Genomic DNA, 25,150 nt, shown 5'->3' with positions numbered 1-25,150 from the left:
GCTCAAACAAATTGACTAGCGCGAATATCTGCTTAACTGGGGAGGTGATACATATTGATAAATCACCTTGATGAAAGCTCCCGCCTATTCAGACCTGCGAGAGAAGGGCTGAAACATGTTGGTTAAAGAAGGGTCAAAGGACCATGGAACCTTGGATACCCCAAAATATCATTCAGTTTTACTATCTCCAACCACTCTGCGAATAAAGGGATACCTTGGAGTGGTTGAAAGATTTTTAACCTGTAATTACGCCCCATAGTTCCTTTTTCATAAGAGCTCTCTGGAACATGGTTGAGCCCACCCTGACCTTTAGGAGTCAGGGTGTCCCTGATGATGATCAATACACTACTAGAGTGTGTGAGGGTTGTTTAAAGAAAAGGAATATTTTCCTTTCCCGTGCCTATTGACATTGAGTCTAGTTGAGACAAGCACTCCCTCATCACATCAAGTGTTGTGACATTAAGTGGGATACAATACCAGTCAGTATTGTATAGTTAGTTTGGGAGGACCTAGCCCCCCTCTGCTTTCCAATAGGAGAAAGGAACTCTCCGCCCTTCTGTACATGCCAGTGGTTCTCACACTCCCAGTTCCTAGTTTGCAGGACTTTGAAATTAGCACATTTGTGTATCAGGAATCAGTAGAGCTTCATGAGGTGTGGTGTGAGCTCTGTTTGGGAGCTTTAGGATGAGTCTGGCAGCCAAATCCTAAAGGTTTGTAGTCCTCTGGTGAGTTTCTTGGTGATCCTGGTGTAGACGGTCTGCTCATAGTCCAACTTGTTGGTGAGTAATGTGTGAGTGACTATTTTTCTGGTGTGATTTGGGAGCTATTTGAAGAGTAGATCTTACTCAACATATTCAGGGTGTGGAAGCAGGATGCAGTGACTGGATTGGTTTGTATGTTCATGTCTAGTTTTCTGTAGATTATTATTCTGAGGTTCCATGCATGGGTGCTGGGTGAAGGTGTTGATTTGAGTTCAGCTGACACCATTTGGAGTCTTATGCCAAGGAGTTTTGCCTAAGATCACTCCCTCTGTGTTGTCAGTGGTGAGTTGAGACAGTTGGCCTTCATCCAGTTAGTGACTTTCATCATGCAGGTGGTCCTCCTGAATACAGCGTACACAAAGTCAGAAATATTAAACTGGTAAAATGTTGTTTAGTGAACATCAGGAATGAACTATCTATTGGTAACCAATGTAAACACTAGCTGAAGCTCTTTTCCCCCCAGGGTTCTCACTCTTTCACCGGGGTACCAGACCAGTGACAGAAAGTAAATGCATATTGATAGCCACCCACCAGTGGAATTGCTAAGCCAATGATATGAACATGGTCATTTCTTCAAAGAAACTATATCACCCTCTGACATAGGGTGGAAAGTATTCAAAATGGCCCACTGAGGGACTCTGGTACCCATAGGTGTAGTGCTGAGCCAATTATCTTTAGTTTGTGGAAACTTCCTCCACGGAGATCACCTAACTGCCAGTTAGTCCTCTCACAATGCCGACAGGGTTGAGGCATCCAAACTAGCACAGCCAAGGTTAATGCCTCCGGTACCCTCCAGTCTGGGGCTGAGGGAGCACAGCGCTTCCTCCCTTACACCCCCAAAAAGTTTAATAAATAAAGCATTCAATAGGTTTCCAATAACAGCAGAAGGACCATTCCATGTAAAGCAACTAACTTTGTGACAGCTATCTCCATCAGCAACGGCATTCAATAGTGTTGTGTCTTAGGTTCAATGATGACAGACAAATATATGTGCATCACAAGAGCTTTATTCTCTGCTTCCTCTTGTGTCCATGTCCCTACTCTAACTGCCCCTTTCCTGTCGCTGCCACTCCTCTTCCTCCAACCCCTTGACTCCTCCCATCCCAGCTACTAGACCGTGTACATCATCACATCTCCCTCTTTGTTAACAAAAGAAATGTAACTAGTCCTATTACAGTTCTTCAATCAGTCTCTTTGGTTTGTGTATGTCCCTTCGAGGTCGGAGACACATTCCAGCCTCTGCAGGCCCATCTTCCATTGGCCTGTCAAGTCTCAGGGTTGGACTCAGTTGACTCAGTCCATTCGCATTTCGTTGTGCCTGATCCCCCTCAAGTGCTTCCTGGATGCCCGGGGTGCATTTCTGAAAATGAGACACATTTCGAGTGATCCGTCTTTTCTCAGACTCGGTGGTGATCATGGTGCCTTTTTGCTGAGTGACGATCAACGGTTCTTCCTTGAACCCACAATCCGTCTTCTTGGCCTGCTCTTGTTTGACCACTGCACAGTCTCCTGTCCGAAGGGAGGGAGACTTGGCTCGCCGTCTAGTGTCTGCATATGCTTTCATCCTATTCTTTCCCGCTTGGTCAGCCATCACTGTTTCTCGATGGAGGCGGGTTGGGGATACCGGCGTCAGAGCCCCTTCCCATGTCGGGATCCTTGTCCTGATAGGTCGCCCCAGCATGAGGGTAGCAGGACATCTTCCGGTGGTTGCGTGAGGAGTAGTCCGATATGCTCTTAGCACCTCGTTGAGAGCTATTTATAAGTCTTTTTTTTCCACCGTGGCTTGTTGAAAAGTCTTTTTCAGAGTGGCCATGAACCGCTCAATGGTACCATTGGCTTGTGGCCACAAAGTGTGACCTTCCTATGTTGAAAGTTTAGATGCTTTGCAAATTCACTGAACTCATGACCGTTGAAGGGGGGACCATTGTCTGTCTTGAGTTCCTTGGGAACACCCCACGCGGCAAATACTTCGTCTAGTACAGCAATGGTGCTGGAGGCATTGGTGGAAGACACGAACTGAGCTATTGGGAATCTCGAGTATTCATCCATGATAGCCACCACATACTTGCCCGACTGAAGGGGTCCGTAGAAGTCCATGGCAAGTTCCTGCCATACCCCACTGGGTAATTGAGTCATTTCGAGAGGAGCCGGGGGTTCTCCAGGCTTCACCAGTAAACACTGGGGACAGTCCTTCAGGGTGAGCTCTACCATTTGATCGAGTTGAGGGAACCAGACTTGCTCCCTTAGAGCTCTCTTCGTGGCAATGACTCCCCAATGGCCTTCGTGGGCAAGGTTGACCACTCCTTGACATAGCTGCCTCTGGATGACAATCCGATGGTCCCTCAGCAGGAGCCCCTCTGAGGTCGCTGACAGCTTGTCACTGACATGTCGGAAAGCTTGCATTTCCTGACGGATTTGGGGGTCACTTACTTCATCCTCACTATCATGTCTCCAGCAATGTGTGCTCAGTCGGCGCACTACCTTCTGAAGGATACTGTCTTGTGCCGTAGCATCCTTGATCGCTTCTAATGGGACTGACGGTGACCGGGCTACACCTACCACAAAGTGTTTGTACTCTTCAGCCATCGACGGGTGTGAGGTGTGAGATGATTGAGGGTGTCTAAACATGTAGTCCGCCGGATTCTCACCCTTTCCAGGTTTATGAATGATGGTGAATGTGTATTCCTACAGACGTAGACCCCACCTTTCAATGCGGGGCGGCATCTTGGCTTTGGGATTACTGAAGATGGTGACAAGAGCCTGGTGATCCGTAATCATGGTGAAATGTTTGCCAAAGATGAATACATGGAAATGTTCACATGCCCACACGACCGCTAGGCTCTCTTTCTCGGGCTGAGAATAAGCCTTCTCGGTGTTGGTTAGGCTGCGACTGGCGTATGCCACAATGTGACGCCTATCAGTGTCACTGTCATATTGAGCTAAGATGGCACCCAACCCCACTGGACTGGAATCCACCGTGATCTCCGTCTTCCTCTTGGTGTTGAAGTAGGCTAGATTGTTCGCTGATTCCACCGCTTGCTTGATCTCATGTAAAGCCCGCTCACACTGAGGGCTCCACACAAAGGGTTGCCCTTGCTTGGTGAGGGCAGGAAGTGGATGACTGATCGTGGCATAGTCCTTGATGTATCTGGAGCAATAACTTGCCATGCCCAGATACGATCGTATGTCGCTGACATCTTGAGGGCTCTTGGTGGTGTTGAGCGCTGCTACTTTCTCGGGGTCGGGTTTCATTCCAGCCCCGGAGAACACATGACCGAAGAACTTAAGTGTAGACTGATGGAACTCACACTTATCTTTGCTCAGAGTTAAATTAGCTTCCAGGAGAGCATGGCACACACGATCCAAGGCTTTGTCGTGTTCTTGTGCGTTTGATCCATATACCAAAATGTTGTCACTGTAGTTCAGGGAATTCGGGATATGTCTGATGGTTTGGCGTATGACCTCTTGGAATATTTCCGCCGCAGAGGAGATGCCGAAGCTCAGCCGTTTGTACCGAAACAAACCCAGATGAGTGGCAAACGTTGTAATGTACCTTGATTTTTCATGCAACTCCAGCTGATGGTATCCCTTGTTGAGGTCAAGCTTTGAGAATACCCTGGCTCCATTCAGTGCCGATATCATGTCGCTCAGGTGAGGCCCAGGATGACGCTCCCGTTCTATGGCCTTGTTGGGAAGCCTCATGTCCACCATAGCCGTACTTTCTCCAGGGTACCCTTTTTTGGAACAATTACGACCGAGGACACCCACGGTGTGGGGCCATCCGTTTTTTCAATAATGTCCGCTTGAAGTAGTTCTTGAATTTCTTCCTCTACTGCCTGCTGAAGGTGGAAAGGCACTCGCCTTGGATGCTGAGCAATAGGGCGCACTTGGTCGTTGATGTGTAGGCGAATTAGACACTTGTTCATTTTGCCAAGCCCACTGAATAACTTGGGAAACTTGCGGACAATATCTGGATTGTCATGGACCCGGTACAGGGTTTCAACCAGTCTGAGTCGTTCTGCTGTGGGCAGACTGAGAAGGCAGTCAGCCTCCGGTCCCTCAATGACGTGAATGTATGCCGATACTGCTGTGGATTCGTGCTTGAGCGTCGTTGCGAACTTGCCCAGGCAGGGAAGTGGTTTCTTCGCCATCCAGGTAAACACCCTGACATGTGCGGGACTCAGGACAGGCGGTGGTTTCATCTTGTTATATTCGGTCACGGGCATGTAATTTAGTGATGCCCCACTGTCAAGCACGAATTTGGTGGCATGAGTCCCCACTTTGATATCTAGCGGAGGATACTTCTTCAGCTGGTCCGGGTCGGCTACCATACATATGTATTCATCCGTGAATGTTGTCTCTTGTGAGGTCGACCTTGATTACCTCGACGGTGACCTTCTGATCCATTGAGATCTGTGAGATTCCCTGCTAGAATGTGACGAGCCAGAGGATGACAGTGCTCTGTCTTGGACAGCTTTTGCATGATGTCTCTTATCCTCTGGGCGAGATCTGTTTGCCTCACTCCGTCTCTCCTTGCTGTATACTCCACACATGACTTCGAAATGGTTCATGCGCCCACATTTCCAGTACTGTTGGCCCATTGCTGGGCAGGTGTCTGTGTGGGGAAAGTCATACCCACATCGGTAGCATTTCCGTGGACGTTCTGGCTTCTTGGCATAGCTCGATCTCTTGTCTCTCTATGTCTCGATTCATAGCGCCGATGACTTCGGTGTGTGTGTCTGGATGCTGGACGAGACCTTCTCTGATGATCACCTGATCTTCGCTGAGCGTTGGTGCTTTGAGTCCAATATGCTTGCTCTTTCTTTTCACCACGCCCTGTCTCCATGTTTTTTGCATGCTCGTTTGCCTGGTCGTAAACTCTTGTCATTTCCTCAATCTCATCGAGATCATGACTCTTCCTTAGCAATCACCTTCGGAGTGTCTCTGAATGACAACCCTCAATGACTCTCAATCGGATGGCATCCTCCGTTGAAAATGAGTCAAAATTGCAATATTGCGACAGTCGACGTAGTCGCGATATAAATGTGCTCATCATTTCATCTTTGTCCTGACGTGCCTGATGAAACACGTATCTCTCGTAGTCCACGTTTCTTTTGGGCACAAACTTTCTGTTGAGTGCATCACGCATTTTGTCATAGGTCCCTTTGTCATCCGTTGGCAATTCTTTGATCACCTTTCCAACCAACCAGATTGCGGAGTGCAATTAGCTTGTCTCTGTTTCGACCATTCTAAGTAGTCCTCGAAGTCCTCCAGCCACTCCTTCCGCCCGCCACCAGGGTCAGTGGTTCCGGGGGGCGCAGGTGGGAGACAATGGGCACAACAGGGGCAACCACCACTGCACCACCTCCGTTCCGGCTCGCCGAGTTTGACATGGCTGGCTGAAATGTTACTGTCAGACTTATGCACGAGCTAGGGCTTGCCTTTGCAGGGACCAATGCTTGTTTTGCAATCGTCAATGTTTGTACTAGCACTCGCCAATGCTTGTTTTACAACCATCAGTGCTTGTTTGTTCTTTCTTTGCAGTTATTAATGCTTGTTTTGCACTTTCAATGCTTGTTTCAGCTTCAATTTTGGGGCGCCTGACTTCAAAATGGCCGCCCATGCATTTCACAGAGATGTCCTTCACGAATGCCTGACTTTAAGATAGCCGCCGCACAGAAACTCTCACTGTCCACGAGGTTTGGCAGCATTCATTCTTCCTGCTCGCTTGGCTTCATTCAGCGCTCACCGACTGCTGCTTCCACGGGCACCAGGATTTCGTCAGTGCTTCCCACGCTCCTTGGCTGCCACAATCATCAAGGTAGGCTCAGGGATCTGTTCCTGACTTATGCCGTTACGAACGTGCCGTTTCTCGTGCATCGGGGGTGAGCTCCGACATCGGCATTTCTTTGCGCGCTTCACCTGGGTGTTCACGCTTGCTTCATGCGCTTCCCACTCCTCAGGGCGCCACAGCAGGATCGGGGTGGGCTCCCGACTTCCTCTCTCACAGCACACTGCTTGTCGGGCACCGGGGATGCACTCCCGGTTTTGGCGCGAACTCGCGCTCAGTTTGAATTTTATACAGCGCCCGGCCACGCTACTCCGGCAAAGCTCCCCGCGATCAACGAATCGCGGAGCGGGGTAATCACCGCTGGGCTTTAGCTGCAGGCGGCGGCTTCGTTGGGGCACACGTGTCTCGCGGACAACTTTCTCTTCGTGGTGCCCAGGGACAGGACGCTTCTTCTGAGGTTCGGTGGGTGATTGTCTTCACCATCCCACCCTCGTCGCCAGTTGTCGTGTCTTAGGTTCAATGATGACAGACAAATATATTGGTATCAAAAGAGCTTTATTCTCTGCTTCCTCTTGTGTCCATGTCCCTACTCTAACTGCCCCTTTCCTGTCGCTGCCACTCCTCTTCCTCCAACCCCTTGCTCCTCCCATCCCAGCTACTAGACCGTGTACATCATCACAAATAGTAATTGCAAAGCCACCCCACCAACAACTGAACTTCCCTAATGACTAATTCTTGAAGCCATTTAAGTCTGTGAACCTGTGCCTATGGCTAAAAATGATTTCCTTTGTGCCTGTTTGCTGTTACAAAAGGATACCTAGCAGATGTAAATTGTTCAACAAGTGTGTAATGTATGCAAGGACTACTTGGAATTCAGAAGTAGTAAAACATGCCATGGAGTGTTCTGCTTCTGTTTTCTCCCTGGAAGGAGACTTACTATTGTCCTTTGCTAGAGCAAATCTTCAGGCATTCCCAGAGAGGGAAATAGTCCTAGAGGAGTTTGAGATCAATAACAAACTCGTAAGTATGTTGGCATTCACAAACCTGCCAGGAATAAGCATGGAGAGAGGAGATCGGGGCATGCACTAGGGGAAAGACAAAAGAAAATCATTGCACACAATCTTATGAGACTCTGGTAGACCAACCTCTGGTGGCTAGGGCCTGGGGCATCAAGACTACTAGCCTTGCAAGAGCAACGGGTGGGACTTCCAGGGCATGGTAGAGAGTGGTGTTGTTTAAGAGTTCATTTCCCTTTAAAAGATGTTTAGTCACTTCTATGTTGTATTGACTCCTTCACTTCACGTACTAATTCGTGCACAGTTGTTCCATTCCTCACCTTTGTTGTTTTACTCCCTTGTTCAGCTCTCTTGGTTCTTTGAGCTTCTGGCTGAATTTGACTAGACTCTCGATTACTATGTGGCTTGTTTGTTTTGCTTGTTGCTGTTTTCCTCTAAACCCTTTCCCAGGATTGCTATCCTGAAATTCGCTTCACCTTATATCAGCTTCCTACAAAAATTCCAGTTTAGGTTCCTCAAGGCCGAGAACTTTAAATGCATGTACTCATAACCTACCTGAGAACATCGGTTTGTGAGAATGTTGTTACGAAATTTCAGAAGTCTAAAGGCAGACACCTGCCAAAACCGCGATGCACCGGTTGTCTCATCTCCCTCTTGTTCTCATTCCCCCCTTCCTCCAGAATTTAATTCTACATCTTGTATTGACTAACGTACAGTGGAGTGGGAAGGAATGACTTCAGACTGTGCCACACAAAAACAAACGAACCGTGACAGGAACAGACCATGATCCACCCACTCCGCACCCCTTGTGTGTTCAAAGCTGGGATGAGTGGAAGCTGGAAATGGTTATGTTATGTCAGAGATTAAAGACATTTCATAGGGACGTGTTACAAACTGGGGCATTTCCGAAAGATCCTTTTTGGCAGAATGGAGGCCATTTTGTCAAATCATGTGTGCATCTCTAATGGTTTTGCTTTTGCGGAACATATTTAAAAGGTAATTTAGGCTTACTATGTGCTTGCCTCATTTGGCATAGAGAGTGTAGTAATAACTCGAGGACGATATTTTGGAACTGGCATTTGGAGTGAATATTAAATATAAACTTTTTGATAGAAAAATCTATTTTTAGAGGTTTTCGGTCAAGAATGGAGAAACATAAAACACTTGATGACATGTAGGCTTTTTATAAATGTATACCACTAAATGAGATATGGTCAGATTAGGTTACATTCCATTAGTGCAATACAATTTAATACTGACATTTGTACCCGCTGACCAGTTTAAAAATGACATCTGCACCAACTAAAAATGAAAATGGCAATTTGTCGCGCATGTGGGTGTCTGATTTAATAACATTTTTATCCGCAAATCTGCCATTAAGTTTGTAAACAACAACAAAAAACTTACCTTGTGGGATGCCATTGCCAACGGCTTCTGTGAAAAAAGGAGAAAATATTACTTTAATAACTTTTTACACTATTGCATCTTATGATATACATTTCAAGAGAAACACGTATTGATGACCATTTTGTTCTGGCTTGAGGAGGATGGGTCTGACATCATTATTTGGATTACTGCTAATGCCCCTTTATTTTTTTGTGGTCCTTTTGGGTCTCAAACTTTAGATAACTTTGTAACGCATATCAGCATTGCTTACCCCCCATGTCTACCAGACCTATCTCAGTCTTCTTGCCAGCTAAGAAGCAGAAACGTCTCTGTTTCTGAAGTTTTCGATGGCCTCCTTGTTTTCTTCCAGTCCCTATTGGGACAGTAAATCTTTGAGGTGTACAACTCCTGTGGGGGTGGATACTATCAACAGGCCTTCTGTAGAATCCCCTTCAGTAGGAGAGTTAGTTAGGGAAGCAGGACATATTGGTTTTCGCCCAGCACACGGGACGGAATCCGCACTGGTGACCGTGCTTGACAACTTACGTTCACTGGTCGACAGTGGGCGGGCAGCCTTTTTGGTGCTGCTCGACATGTCGGCCGTGTTCGACACGGTCTGCCATCGTACCCTCATCAGGAAGCTGGAGGAGTGCGGGGTCACGGCATGTGCAAGGGACTGGCTGGTCTTTTATTTGAGCAATCGGCAGCAGGTGGTGGCGTTGCCTCCTTTCAGTTCGGAGGTGCGGAGAGTAGGGCAGGGGGTACCTCAGGGCTCGGCCATCAGCCCTATACTCTTTAACCTTTACCTCCGCCCTCTGGTCCAACTAATTAAATCATTTGGCATCTCCGCATTTAATTATGCTGATGACACCCAGTTGGTCTTTTCGCTGGAAGGGAAGAACGCGGTCCCGCTGGAGGCTTTCCACCGATGCATGTCTGCCACAGCGGATTGGCTCTGGTCCAACTCCTTGCAGTGTAATAGTACAAAGACCGAGGTGTTGTACTGTTCCACGGACCGGATTCCTCGTGAACTCCCGGAGAACTTCTGGCCCCCGACCTTCCCCGAGATTGTGTCAGCTGCTGAGTCGGCACGCAACCTGGGGGTGATTTTAGGCCCCAACTTGCAGCTGGATATGTACGTGAACAAGACCACATCCACGTGCATAATGCTGCTGCGCATGTTGCGTAAAGTTCTGCCCCTTCTCCCCGAGCAGGCCAGGCCTGAAGTAGTGCGCGGTACCATCTTGAGTCGTCTTGACTATTGTAATGCGCTACTTCTGGAGGCTCCAAAACCACTGCTGGGGAAGTTGCAATGGGTGCAGAACTTGGCCGCCAAGCTGGCTCTTTCCTGCCCTAATCATAGCTCTTCAGCAGCAGCCCTACGGGATCTACACTGGCTGCCTGTGCACCTAAGCGTCTGTTACAAGGCTGCATGTTTAGTGTTTAGGGCGGTGCATGGACAAGGCCCGGTTCCATTGCAGAATATGTTGGTTTGGTACTCCTCTTCGCGGTCCTTACGCTCTTCTTCGGCTCAGCTGCTTGTGGTACCGAGATTCCAGAGAGTGAGGATGGGTGGCCGTTCGTTCAGTGTCGCAGCGGCCAAGCTCTGGAACTCCCTGCCACTGTCCCTAAGAAGCCAAAGGGACTTCTTCCCGTTTAGAAAAGCCCTGAAAACCCATCTTTTCCCCAGGGTTGTCTGAGCAGCGTATGTGGTGGTAACGTTGATTTCAAGCGCCAGGATGCCCTTGGGGTGACAGGACCGCGCTATATAAGTATACATACTACTACTACTACATATCATTCACTCCTCGAACTCTGCATGGAAACACCTTACAAGTTGAAATCAGTTTGGGTAGGTAGGGAGGGAGGGAGACCCAGGACGTATTAGTGTGAATATAATCTATGGCGTAGGTAAGTGGGGTTTAGAGATAATATGGAAGGGGGAAGTTAGGCATGATTACAGGCGTGAGTGCCAGGACCCAAACACAGGTCATGTATGAGTGCCAGGGCTCAAGCACAAATCTTACAAAGATGAATGTGTGCATGAAATATGCTCACTGATCTTGCAGTCTAGGGACCTCGCTGAGCGTTATAGCTGTAACAGGAGAATTCTGAAAGCGAGGCGGTCTGAGTGTGGGAGTGGGAGATACCTTACTACCTCCCTCCACAAGGTCAGTTCGAGAAAAGACATGTAAAGTCCCTTTTTGAACTCTTTCCCTTTATCCTTCCTCCCTCCTCAGCATTATTTACAGCACCAGGCTGATCCTAAACTCTTTCCATGAGTAGAGGTGAAAGAGAAATAAGGGGGAGGCAAATAAGTCTAAATAACAAAAACCTTTGCAAAAGTTACTCCTCTCATTCCATGCACCACCAGTATGGAAGAAGCAAGGTCAGGTATTTGAAAAATTGGTTGGCACTCAGTAACAGGGATGGAAATAAATATTTTCCAGCAGAAGGTACCTTATTTATAGGGTGCTTGAATAATTTGAGGAAAACTATAAAAACCCAAAGAATAAAATAAATGCAAAGTAGTGGCCAGTTTCTAAAATGTATGTGAGGAAACAAGTTAAGCAAAAACACTAATCACAGATGTGACAGATCAAGAAGGCCCATGAGAAACTCCAAAGACAAGCCAGTCGTTTGAAGGAAAGGGTCAGGGCTTGTGTCCAACTGCCCCAACTCCTTCAGTCTTATTTCTAAAATCATTACAGAAAAATCAGAAACAGAAGTCAAGGAGGAGGATGTTCTAGATATCCTAAGTGGGGTGAATCTTAGGGCTAAACTCTGGTGAGGCACACTCCTACCTGTGTGTCCTCGTTGTTGCTGCCAGCTTGCGGCCGTACACTCGCGGCCACCGAGGACTACAACCCCCATCATTCCTTGCGGCGAAGCGGAGGCTAGCAACGTGTTTCCGGCACCTGGAGGCGCTGAAAAGAGCCCTGAGACTCCGCTACGCGGGACGCCGGGCTAAACCCGGGCAAAGGGCGGGCCGTCTGTGGCCGTCTGGGGCAGACCGAGGCAGGGCAGGGCCACATCTTTAACATCTACTACTCCATACCCAAGGTAGGACCGTACCATATTTAAGGATTGAGTGTAAGGCCAGGGTTAAGTAGCTGAGCTGTGTGATACTGGATAAACCTTGGTCACCACCAATAAAAGCATATTGTTTGCAGGCATAGTAGGTTACATACCCGCACCATGGGGAAACGAAAAACTATGGAGGCGCGGGGAGGGGTTGGTAAACCCCCAAAAAAACGAAAGGGAAAGAAACCTAGAAAAGCGGTTAGTCATGCAGCTGTAAGTGTTATGGAGCGAATCAACGATCTTGTCGATGACTGTAGGGAAATCCTCGAAGCTGATCAGGGTCAGTGTAGTGGGGAGGTCATAAGTGAGAAGGGGGGTGATACATTAAGATCACTGGAGGATACTAATGATCTACCTATAATACCAGCAATGTTTCGGGCAAAAAGAAAATCAAGGATTGATAACAACAAAGATAATGGGGACTGTTTAATTATACATAATAACGCCCAGGGTCACGTAGTCCAGGATACACTTACTAACACCACCTGTGACGTTCTACCAACGGCTGCTGTTCCATCGATACCCTGTCATAACAGGTATACAGTCCTGGCTAATATTCATAATGAGCCCCCTGCCCCTCAACTGCTGCTAGATACAGATTCTACCCCCGTGGGGGGCAGTTAGCCAATTTGGAGGCTGCGTTTAATACCAGCAGCAGCAAAGGTGCAGCAGTGACTGAAGAAGTCACTAATTTAAAAAACATTGTAATTCTTCTTCGTGATGAAATAGACTCATTAAAATCTCTAGTAAAGAGCCTAACCATATTAGTTAGGGGCGAGGGTGAGGGAGGAAGAAAAATTCAAGCAAATTCGACAATAAGTCTGCAAGACTCCTTCCCCTTAAAACGTAAAATTCATCAAGCCCCAGTCAGGGACAAGCGTAGTGATCTAATTGTACCGTACGCCTCTGACCCTAGTAAGATCGGACTTACTATACAGACAAGCATAAAAGAAGGACCTATATCTCACTGTCCTAGAGTCACAGTGAATGCCCCTGAAATCCAACAGAAGCCTAGAACCATGACAGGAGGATCAACCATAATACCTAGAGTTTGAGAACAGGATAAAATAACAGCTGTTAGTATCCAGGGGAAAAGAGGGATTAGCTATGCTAATAAAGGCCACTCCCGTAACAAAATATATATGACCAATGTCCCCAAACTGTCAAAATGCAACGTAGAGCACCCTGACTCTCTGACAAATAAAATCATTCACTGGTTGCGACATGTGAGAGGCTGTCGGTCAGTAATAAGGGAAGGCATACTGGAGACAAAAAGGATTAGCGCCCCAAATTATAAATATGACTCCATAGAGCTTACCATGAAATATGCTTCTCTTGCTGAAAATCTCTTTGCCCTGGAATTTAGGACTAGTGCCCCTGCACAATCGATGGTCCAGCTAAGAAATTCTTGCCTCCAGCTTCAAGAGCAAATTTCTCGAGCTATGGGTAGAGCATGCAAGAGAAACTGCTCAGGACTGGATAGCAATGATTGACATCCAATATATCCAACTGCAGGAACTGGAGTCCCTGTGCAGACCATGAATGACATAGAAACAATGGGGACCCAAAAAACGGTGGATGCTACAGACCAGAGTGCTGATCATCCTCCGAAACCTAATCTAAAGCTAGGTGTAAATTGTGGGGATATTTCCGCAACTGACCCGAATGGAGGATCTATTGGTGAAGGTGAGCAGGGGTCGCCTGTTACCCCTACTGTATCTTTTCTTAATGGAATATCTGACCATATTGGGGGTGATATTGGTAAGCTAGTCTCCTGGAATATAGCGGGGTTAGGCTCTAAATAGGAATCTCAGGACTGGAGAAGTTTTGTAAACACCTTTGATGTGTGCATCTTCCAGGAGACCTGGTTCTGTGAACCTTCTTGTCTTGAGGGCTACTTGAATTATTACATCCCAGCATTAAAAGGCGCTAAGGGGCGACCCATGGGTGGCCTTACTATTTGGGTTCGGCAATGTTTATCGCTTACTATCAAAGTAGTTGACACCAGAAGCAGAGACATCCAACTTATTAGAATCGACTTGGGCTCTCAGGGTTTGCTTGATATCTACAATGTTTATGCCAGGGGTAACAGGGGAGGGAGGTCAGAAGTTTGTGCGGCTTTGGGCTCCCTCCTTGAAACCCACTCCCTAGACAATAATGTTGTGATAGCGGGTGATCTAAACAGAATTTTCGAACCCTTGGTTATCCAAGATGACTGGGCTGGAGATGAGGAGGATAGGCAGTGGGGCGTCCCTAAATTACATCTGAAACCTGTCACTCGTTGGTCCGAGGATATCATCTCCCTAAACGTAATATGCTATGAAAGTAGCTTGAGGGCATTAAATGAAAGGACCTTGAGTGATAAAGCAGGGGCAAATACCTTTGATAATGGGTGATATAGGAGCAGAATAGACTACATCCTATGTAGTCTAAAGCTCTGGCGACAAGTGGTTGATATGGAGGTAAAATCTAGAATAGAAAGTGATCATAATCCGTTGTGTGATAAACACAAATGGTGGGTTCCAACTAGTGTGGTTATGACACCGAGGTAGTTAATGCCCCTTTGACTGTTCCGACTAACGACATGCGCAGGTTGAAATGGGTATACGTCAAGGCTAACCAGCAAGCCATAGATAGTATTAATGCTCAGGTTGATGAAGCAGTAATATTCCTTGAACAAGCAAACCTAACTGACTTAGGCAGCAATAAAGCAACCAGAATCCACGAGAACCTCTTCACAGTTATCAAGGATTATTTCCAGAAACCTGAGAAGAGAGTTAGTGTGAGAAATCTTAAACCAGCTAAGTGGTATAGCGCTGAGTGTATGCAGACTAGAGTAGCTTTGAGAGCTGCAATTAAGGGGAGGGATTTGGTGTCTATTCGCCTTGCTAGAATAGAGTATAGAAAAAGTATAGCAAATGCGAAGAAACTGTGGGACGAGCTCCATTGGCAAGAGTTAAAGGAGGCTAGTGACAAAAAAGATTCTAGGCTATTCTGGAATATTGTCAAATGGGGTAAGGGGGTGCATCGGAGCCTCCCAACAATAATGTATCTCAGGAGGACTGGATCAATTATTTTGAGCCTCAGTACGCAGATACTCAGCCCAACAACTTGATAGTTAGTTATAGGCCTTCTTTTTACAAAGACAACTTATTTAGTAACAGCGAAGTTATGATGGCCCTGAGCACAGTTTCTAATGGTAGAGCCCCGGGACTAGATGGGGTGCCGGCGGATCTTTTTATCAACGACAAAGAGCACTGGAGTAAATATATCCTTCTCCTTCTCAACGCGGTCGCCCAGGTCGCTAACATACCGGCGTCATGGCAATGCGCAGTTATAATTCCTGTTTTTAAGAAAGGAGACAAATCGCAACCAGGAAAATATAGGCCCATAAGCCTAATTGACACCATCCAAAAGGTGATTGGTAGGGTGGTTGTGAATAGACTTTTGGATTGGGCCGAAGAGAACAACGCCCTGTCGCCATTTCAGGCAGGTTTCTGAAAATCTATCAGCACGATGGACCAGGTCTTCCGTTTCACTCTATTACAGTGGAAGACCATGTTACTAGGCAAGGGCAGCCTGTATGCAGCTTTTGTAGATTTGTGGGCTGCCTTCAATCTAGTCCCAAGGTCTAAGTTGTGGCAAGTGCTGAAGAACCTGGGCCTACCAGAAGAACTTTTGACAATGTTAATGAGGCTCCATGAGGCAAACTTTGCGAGGATCCAGTGGGGAGGACAGGGTATGGTCACCTCAGACTTCCCTGCTGAGCGAGGGGTACGTCAAGGTTGCTCGATGGCCCCCACACTGTTCACGCTGTAGATTAATGGAGTTGTTGCCCGTATGTTGTCTGAAAATGTGGACGCCCCATCATTGGCTGGCACCAAGACAACAATTTTAATGTTTGCAGATGATACTCTGATTTTATCCAAGACCCCGAGTGGACCACAGCACGCCTTAACCATCTTTGATCAATTTGTGAGGATCATGGACTAGAAATCAATATGTCCAAAACAAAGCTTATGGTTTTAACCCATGTTGTGGCCGTAGATCTCACATCGTTATGAATGGTCGCCCATTAGAGGTTGTCAACGATTTTACATATTTGGGAATCCATATATCAAATGACTTAAGATGGACCAAACATATAGACATTGCAACTATAAGACATAAACAAATAGCTGGTGCTCTTTGCTCTGAGCACAGAAAATCCTTAACAAAACCAGTAAAACCAGCACTCCAGGTGTATGAAGCCAAAGTCCTCGGATCAACACTCTACGGGGCTGAGCTGTGGGTCTACGAGAACCTTCGGAAACTGCAAATCTCGGAAAACAAGTTTTTCCGACTCATTACTAGCCTCCCTAAAGGTACTCCTTTGTTGCCGCTTAGGTTCGATCTGGGCAGGAAGGCTGTAACTGATTTAGCAAGGTTGCGCCCAATTATGTACTGGCGTAGACTCTGGACTACACCTGAACTTTTACATTACGCTGAGGGATTCATGGACATAATCAAAGCAGATGTGTTCCACAAAATAGGATGGCTGAAAGAACTTAAAAAATGTTGGGTGCCCTCAGCCTCCACACGTTATGGGAAAATCCAGAAGGTGCCTCATTTCCATCAAAGACTACTCCTAAAGAGATCTATTGGGAAAAGGTGGTCGAACGAACCAGGAACGAAACTAGCCCAGCGACTATGGCTGAAAGATTCCTGGAAGCGAAGTTCCTCCCCACCCTCGAACTTTACTGGGATGTCATCACTATCCAGAGGGATAGGAAGTTGCTTTTCCAGATTAGAGCAGGTGCTCTTCCCCTTAGATCTCTGACAGGCAGGTGGGGTGGCCCATCGAATAGTTCTTGCCCATCCTGTGGAGTGCATGATGAAACAGTTGGACACCTTTAATTGCATGTAAGTCCAATGCAGAGCCCAGACGCATCTGGCTTACCCCTATGGGCAAGAACTTGCAGTGCGGTGGCCCTAAGAATTATACGTGCCAGTTCTTCACTGTCTATAGTAACAGCCACTGCTAAATTCCTCAGCTGGTCATGGTCCATTAGACAAAAGTTCCTAGACAGATGATTACAGAGGAGGTCATTGTCAGAGTGTTTACATTGTATTTTATCTGTAACATTTTATCTGATAATGCAATTGATGTATTTTTATTAACTTTTTAGCCTTATTTTTAAACATAAATGTTTTTTAATGGTTTTATGGTTGTTTGTAAATGCTTTTATGAGTTAATCTTGAATAAAGCAAATTTAAAATTGAATTGATATCCTAAGTCTTCCCACGATGGGGTGGGATGCTGGGGGTGCTCCAGTGGGAGCACCTGGAAAAGGGGCAGCACTGGCCTATCAGCCAATATCAGAAGGGCAGAAAAACAACTCTCAAGTGGGTACGGTGTATGCAGCAAGTGCTGCTGGATTGGGGCAAATGAGTAGGTGGTACCGCAACAGAGGTCGGTGCTGGGTACATGCAAAAGAGGCAGACTCCACAATGACAGCAACACACATTGTCGCCAGACCAACTTCTAGCTATGCTCCCTATAGGTTTGTGGCTAGACCTCGGTAATGGAGGGCATGTAGTCCAACTATAACATGAGATGAACTACAAGTTGATAAGCAATGAACATTTTAAAGAAATCCCCATAATAATGGCATATTGCTTCCTCTAGTGAGATACAGTGTGGTGGTGAACCTGTAATTCTCCTCCGATTGAGGGAATACCCAGGATCCGAGGGTAGGGTGATTGTCCCTGTTACGTGGTTAATAATATGAAACAATTATCAATTGATTGATTGATTGATATAAGCTTTATTTCAACGGAAATGTCATAAAAGCTATGATTAAAATAAATCAATCAATCAATAGAAACAATTATCCAACATCCATGAGAAAATGAGGAGCTTCAGACAGTGGTCAAATGGTGTAAACCTAAGTGAGCGGATATGAATCAATTGTTTGGATTGGTGGTGTCAAGTGAAGTGAAAAATACATTTGCAGAGAAGAGTAATTGGCTACAACATGCTGCTTTGAATGAAACAAAAGAGAGGTTGTTGAGTGCATTGATGAGGTAAGGTCCACTGTAAACATATTTGACCAAAATCAATAATGTCAACAGAACACAAGTGAAGCCTGCCAAGATCGATTAAATCAAGGGTTTGGAAAGTCCTAAGTTACTGCACAGCTGGCGAAACAAGCTCAGGAGGATGTACCTTTTTACAGAGACTTCTGTTGAAAATCCAGGATCAGCCTCTGTACAATTTGTATTTGGTGCCACCCCACAAGTAAACTGGATAGGTCACAGTCGGCAAGCATTGGGTGGCGGTAAAAGAGAGAAAGAAGGAGTCTAATGAATCCAGGCAAAAGCAATCATTTCAGTAGATGTGAAAGGGGAGAAGAGAACACTGGAACTTTAACCTGGAAAAGAGGGGTCAAGGCGGAGGAAGATGGGATGAAATCAAGGACAAAGTGTGAGCAACAGAATCACTCCAGGGTGATCTTGCTTTAATTTTGGACAACTGGGACAGTGGTGCCAACTGATGTGCATGAATTCCCTCCTTTACCCCTCTGTAGCATGTCCATTTATGCAGTGGGCATTTCCTATCCTAGGGCACCCTATCGTATAAGGGATCCTGTTTCCTTCTCGGCATGTCCCATCTCGAATGACTCTATTCCTGCTTCTCAGAGTGTATCTTGTTATTTCAGATAACACATTCGATGTTAATTCTTGCTTGGTGAAAAAACACTCTCTAACACTTGGCATAGCAAGGGTTCGCAAGGACCCTAATGCAAGGACGAAAAATGAGACCCTACCCTCTGTTTGCTATTGAAAGACAGTCACACATGGGGTGAAAAGGACCTCTCATGCCTCTGTGCCCCAGTGCCAGTGCACCTGCTGCACCAGTGATAACTACAATTCTGCACCGGAGCATGTGCAAGCAAGATGAACAGCAGCAGGTACAATGCTCTGATTGGGAAAGTTACAGTTAGTGAGACCTGAGCAAAAATGTTATTCCACTCATCAGGAAAGTGCCTGTGCACAAGCAGTTTGAGAGACTGCGCTTCTATATCAAGCATGGAAATCAAAGGCACAACTCTGTGTGTATCTGTAGGAAGATGAGTGCACATCCAGCAAGCTGAAGGATTGAGGTCTTGGCAGTATTGTTTCACCAAGTGTAAATAGGCATTGTATCAGTTCACAGAGCATTTATTCCAAAGGTGGTCAGTGGACATGGTGCAGTTCTCCTTGGTTTACCAACTATCCCACTCAGCAATGCATATACAGGGCATAAACACTGTGTCTTGCTGCAAACAGAACTCCCAGACCCACTGCAGGATCCAGAAAAAGGATGCTTGCCAACTACTGGGTCAGAGTTAGTACTGGAAAAACAGAGGTGCTCCATTCTTCAATCAGTAAGGCCTCAGAGATACAGCATCTTGAGGGTCTTCTTGCATTCAGTATGTCCAAGAGTGGAAGGCCCCCAAGGTGGAAGTGGAGGGCGCAGCAGGTGGAGAGGTGCTGGAGCCCAGGGGTCCTATTTACAAGCTGGTTTGCGTCCCTCTTGCACCACGCAATGTGGTGCAAGAATGATGCAAACCTTAGGTCAGATTTATGAAGACACACAAGGCCACTTTCTGTGGCCCTGAGTGGCTCTATAAATCTGGAGTAAGGCTTCACAGGACTAACTACGGTTTTGCCTTACTCTGCCCTGAGACGGCTTTCCATGGGCGTCGTGTGGGTGTTCCCTCGCAACTCCCAGGCTTTTCTAAGCATTCCCAGATTTACCAGAACTGTTAAACCTGGGAATGCAACAAAAAAATACAACTTCACAGGAGAGGTGTAACGAGGAGAAATATCTTTATTTGTCCTAGGTACTTCCTGTTTCTATGTGTGCTGCATTCTTCATACGCAATAACACAACAAAAAAGAATAAGTCTCTCAATATTATTTATTTGCAGGAAGGTACCCTTTCCTGCACAAAAATAATCCTGTATGCTGTACAGGCTCCTTTGCATCATGGTGCAGGGGTGCCTGCGTTTGTGCTAGGCTGACAAAAGGGCACCAGCATAGAGGCAAAGGCAGGAATGCACCCTATTGTCTTAAATATGCAACATGCCCGCCCTATCAGCACAGTAAGGTGACTTGCTGCACTGCACTCCATCACTTTTACGTAAATAGGCCGCCAGCTATTTGATAGTGTGAGAGGAGTTAATCCAGGGAGGAGTCACTCAGCACTTCAGAGCAGTGTTTGTTGTGAGGTGGCCTTGAATAAAGGATCTGCTCCACCACGGCTGAAGGGCAGACTTTAATTGGTGGATGAACACATGAATCCAATCTCCGGGCTGTAGGCCCTGGCAGGCTTCAGTCTGGCAGGCAGGCATGGTAGCTTGTATATGGGAGTAGAAACTGCAGTGACAGTGACTCAGTTGTCTGTGATATGCATAACAACATCATCTTTCAAATATAAATCAAGTCATGCGGGAGATGTGGGTGTGTTAGAGGAAGCCCAGTGAGGTGACAAACTATTATTTCATAAACACGGATCTTGGTTTTCAGATATTATTTTTCTTGGCTTGACCAGAGGTTTGGTGGTCCAGCCACCAGGGACCGGTTTCAGAACAAATCCCAGCTGGCTCATTCTTAAGGGCGTCATTGTAGCTTCTGCTAATGTTGTTTGATCCTGAACGCTTTGCACAACTACTGAAATGCAGGGGAGATTAATACACTGGTCATATTGTAATTCAAACAATATGATCGGGATTATTTACAAATATTACGTCATGCAAAGCAGTTGAACTGGGAAGCAGCAAGGAAAAAGATAAGACAAACAATTGTGCACAGAATCTCTATCAATTAGCTCTGGGGATTACACTGTGAGAACTCACTCAGTGACCCTTGCCTTCCACCCGCAGTCTGGCCCAAAGCATTGTCTCGAAGGGGTCAACCTATTGGGGGGAGGTAGATATACAATGGGATATATGAGGAATATTTGAGGGTGCAGAAGACCTCAACCTGATTGTCTCGCCTGTAATCATTATAAAACAGCTGCTGCAGATCTTGCTGACTGGGAGTGAGTACTCCGTCCATCACTTGTTCCTTTTGCTTTTGTAGCCCTAAGTGGGAAGGATATGCAGTTGCACAGATGTGGGTCCCGTGCTCACTGCACCACTGGATTCAAGATAGCCTGGCTGAAGGGGATGATTCCCCAAAACCAGTCCCAGGATGCTTGTTTTCAGTCCAGGGAGGACCTGGCTTGTCTGTTCGGGGTGGACTGCTCCCAATCAATCAATCAATCAATCAATCAATCAATCAGGGATTTGTAAGCACGCACTCACCCGAGAGGGTCTCAAGGTGCTGAGGGGGGGGGGGGGATGGGGTGGGGTGCAGCTCCGTTTCAGCCGAAGAGCCAGGTCTTGAGGGTTTTCTTGAAGGTGTTCAGGGAGGGGGCGTGTCTGATTTCTGTCGGCCTGGGTCAAGACTGATTTGCTTATGGCTGGGTCCAAACTGGGGTGGCGTGGTGAGCAAAAAGACGATGGAATAAACCCAGATATGTGAGTGGGGGTGAATGTTTGATTTTTTCAGCATCCAATACATCATTTTTTGTTTTTCTTTCTTTTGTCACCCTAAGTGAGAAGGGTATGCCAAGACGTTGGTCCAGTGCTTACTGCACCACTGGAGTCAAGCTAGTCCTGCTGATGGGGTGAAACCCCGAAACCGGTACTAGGATGCTTGTTTCCGGTCCAGGGAGGACCTGGTTTGGCAGTTTGGGGAGGACTGTTCCCATGAGGCACAGGGTCAAGACTGATTTGCATATGGCCAGGTCTAAACTGGGGTGGCATGGTGAGCAAAAGTATGATGGATTTAACCCAGATCTCTTGACTGGGGTTGAATGTTTTAACTTGATCTGCATTCCGTCCATCAATTATGTGTCTTTAGCTTTCTAAAAAAGGCATTTTTAAAATAGGTATTTAAAATTTGACTCGACTATTCCAATGAGTCCTTGAATAGTTTTCCTGCTAGTTCCAAACTGATGTAGAGCATTATAAAAGGATTAAATAGAACTGAGTGCTTTTCTATGAAAAAGCCAGCTTTGCCACAGTGAAATTGGCTTTGGAGGTTTTTCACTGAGAGGGCATGTAAAACTTTAAATATGCATGCCCTACTTTTTAAATACCATGCACACTACGCTCTATGCATTTACAGCCTACCTTATTGGTGACGTAAAAGTATTAAAAAGGAAGGTTTAGGCTGCGCAAAAGGTTAATTTTGCCAGGTCGAAATGGCAGTTTTACAACTGCACACACAGGCTGCAATGACAGCACCTAGACATTTTTATAGTGTTATTATAGTGGGTGGCACAATGAGTGTTGCAACTTATTTGGAGCATTTCATTTACAGACCCTGGGTACATACAGTACCATACACAAGGGACTTAAAAGCAAATTAAATGTGCCAAATGGGTGTTTATCAATTTTACCATATTTAATAGGGAGAGCACAAGCAATTTAACCCTGGTTAGCAAGAGTGAAGTGTGCCGAGTCCTAATGCCAACAAAAACAGGTTCAGCAAAAATAGGTTAGTAAAGGCAAAAATGCTGGGGAATTAACAGGGAAAACATGGCCATATCCACCATGTTTCCCCATAGCAGAAAACAGGGAGAACTACCCACCCTCATGGGAATTCTCATTGCTAAGGTGGAAAACCTAGAGAGATCGTCTGCATTTGCCTGGTCAGTTCTAAGGCGATGTTTCACTGTAAAGTTCCTTCCCTGTAGGGAGATGAATCACCTCCACCGTTTGGGATTCTCGCCTCACATTTACATTTGCCATCTGAGGGGTCTGTGCTCTCACCAAACCCAGACGTGAGTCCCAAACAAGTATTATATCAACTCCTTCAGTGCACAAACCAGTTCAAGTGCATCCCCTCAATTGCACTCCACCTATGTTCTATAAAAAGTAGCCTTCTGCTGATGAAGGCTACAGGGTGGTTTAAACCTTTAACGTTTATCTGTGATGGGACAGTCCCAATGCAAATCTCTGAAGCATCTGTCTGCACCAGGGTTTTGTTTTAGAGAAGTTAGGGGCCTTGAGTACAAGTGTTGTGTACATGGCTTCCTTCAAAGGGTCAATTGCTTTCTGGCATCCCCCTGCCCAAATACCCTTCTTGGGCTGCTTTTTGAAAATCAGACCAGTTAAGGGGGGGAACAATAGTGCTATACCCCATAACAAACCTTCTATTGGACCCAGTGAGTCTAAAGAAAGCTCTCGCCTGGGTCTGGGGTGTAGGTGGTTACTAGGCCATAATGGTCTGTATTTCTGGCTAAAGTGGCTGCACCTTTCCCATACTGGTTTGGTGGTCCAAGTAAGCTACTGATCCCTGTATTATCTGTCACTTAGTGGCCTTGGTAGTCAAGCCTGCTTGTTGCAGGGTCTGAAGCACTTCCCATAGGTGGTGCAGGTGATCATTCAAGCTGGAGCTGAAAAATGCAATGTCATCTAGGTTTCGGCATTGAATTCCTCCAGCCCAGCCAGAACCTGGATGAACCACTCTCTGTAAGGTGGGCAGAGGCATTTTTAATTCAAAGGATATCACTTTAAATTAAAAGTTGGGGTGAAGAATGGCAACCTCTCCTTGGACCTCTCAGTCAGGGCGACTTGCCAAAACATTGGCTTCAAGTCAGAGATGATGATAAATTTGGCAGCCCCCAACCAAGCAATGAGATTACCACCTCTGGGGATAAGATAAACATCAGTCTTGGTGACTGAGTTGAGTCCCTTGTAATATACACATTACCTTTGTTCTGGGGCAGTGCCTAGTGGGGCATCCTTAGGTACCAGCACCACTGGACTGGACAAGGGACTACAGGAGGGCTCAATGATCCCCAAATCTAACATCTTGGATACCTCACCTTGTCAGAAAGTCTGTAGATTAGTGGTTTACAAACCTTTTAGTGCCATAAACACTTTTTAACAACAAACCTTCATGACCCACCTACCAATAATGAACATAAGATGGGGTGATTATTGAATGTAACTAAAGCATTGTGTGAGACTGTTTACAAACAATATATTTTCCAGTGAAATGGCCGCTAACTTACCACTGACATAAAGCTTTACTGCCAAAAGTATATAGCATTCAGCACTCAAATGATAATCTTTGGAAATGGGGTTTCTGTGACTATTTATAATTTGTGCATAACTAAAGTGACATTGTTTGTTTCGAGCCTATTAAAATATCCTTTTCCAGTACACTTCAAAATTACAAAAACAAATGTACTTCATTTTTTGTTTTCCTAACTGCTAAATGCATACTGTTCACTTACAAGTATTATGTTATGTTGTGTGCTGCAATGAAAGACATCCTAAGATTGTCACATAATTCACTTAAATCATTCCTTTCACTATTCAGGTCAGAGAAAGAAAATTGAACACCAATCCCATGTTAAAATAATAAGCATTAATTTGTCAGAAGACATAGCCTAACATTTGACCTCTGTAGTTGAAACACTGCAAATGTGGCAAGATAAACACACAATTAAAGGCATCTTCATTTGTGCATTGCTCTGACTTTCCAGACCTACCACAAATTTGCCCACGACCCACAGTTAGGGAAACACTGCTGTAGATTGTATTCTCGACTGGCATGCTGTTCTAGTGCTTATATCACAGGTGCAGCAATCAGTGAGCCCTGGGGTCAGCGAGAAGAGAGAGGCAAAGATTCCAAGCAAGTGGTAGCTGTCCCTCCATTGCTCTGATGTCAGAATAGGAGAGAAGTCAACTCCTCCCACTGACCCATCTTGCTCCTTGCAAGGTAGGAGGTCTGGGTGAGGTTCTTGCGCCTTCTCCTTACCTCATCTGTCACCAAGAGCATAGTGACATCAGATCTCTCGAAGTGGGGCTTGAGACCATTCACATGCAGGACCCTTAAAGGGTTCAGGATGCCTTCAGCCACACAACACAACCCCCATGGACTGGCCACCACTCCGTACACTTCACCATCGACAAACCCAAGGCACCCAAACCAGCCCCACGCCCACCATGAAAGAACTGGAACAAGGTCACCGACGAGAAACTCAACTCCACCCTCACCCAAGACAACCACACCTCAGCATCCAA

The 25,150-nt window shown here is 46.2% G+C and overlaps 1 protein-coding gene across 1 annotated transcript in view; it reads right to left on the bottom strand.

The window, feature by feature from the left end:
• The window catches only part of ENPP3 (ectonucleotide pyrophosphatase/phosphodiesterase 3), a 716,664-nt gene that overhangs the window by 584,887 nt on the left and 106,627 nt on the right, over nt 1–25,150 (bottom strand). Inside the window, exon 3 of the mRNA XM_086927431.1 lies at nt 8,976–9,002. Within this exon, the coding sequence (XP_086783557.1) occupies nt 8,976–9,002 (27 nt within the window). The remainder of the gene's footprint in view (nt 1–8,975; nt 9,003–25,150) is intronic.

This window comes from Lissotriton vulgaris, chromosome 6, assembly GCF_964263255.1.
Source record: "Lissotriton vulgaris chromosome 6, aLisVul1.2, whole genome shotgun sequence".
Taxonomy (NCBI): domain Eukaryota; kingdom Metazoa; phylum Chordata; class Amphibia; order Caudata; family Salamandridae; genus Lissotriton; species Lissotriton vulgaris.
The sequence above is the reverse complement of the archived record's forward strand: the minus strand, read 5'-3'. Positions and strand labels throughout refer to the sequence as shown.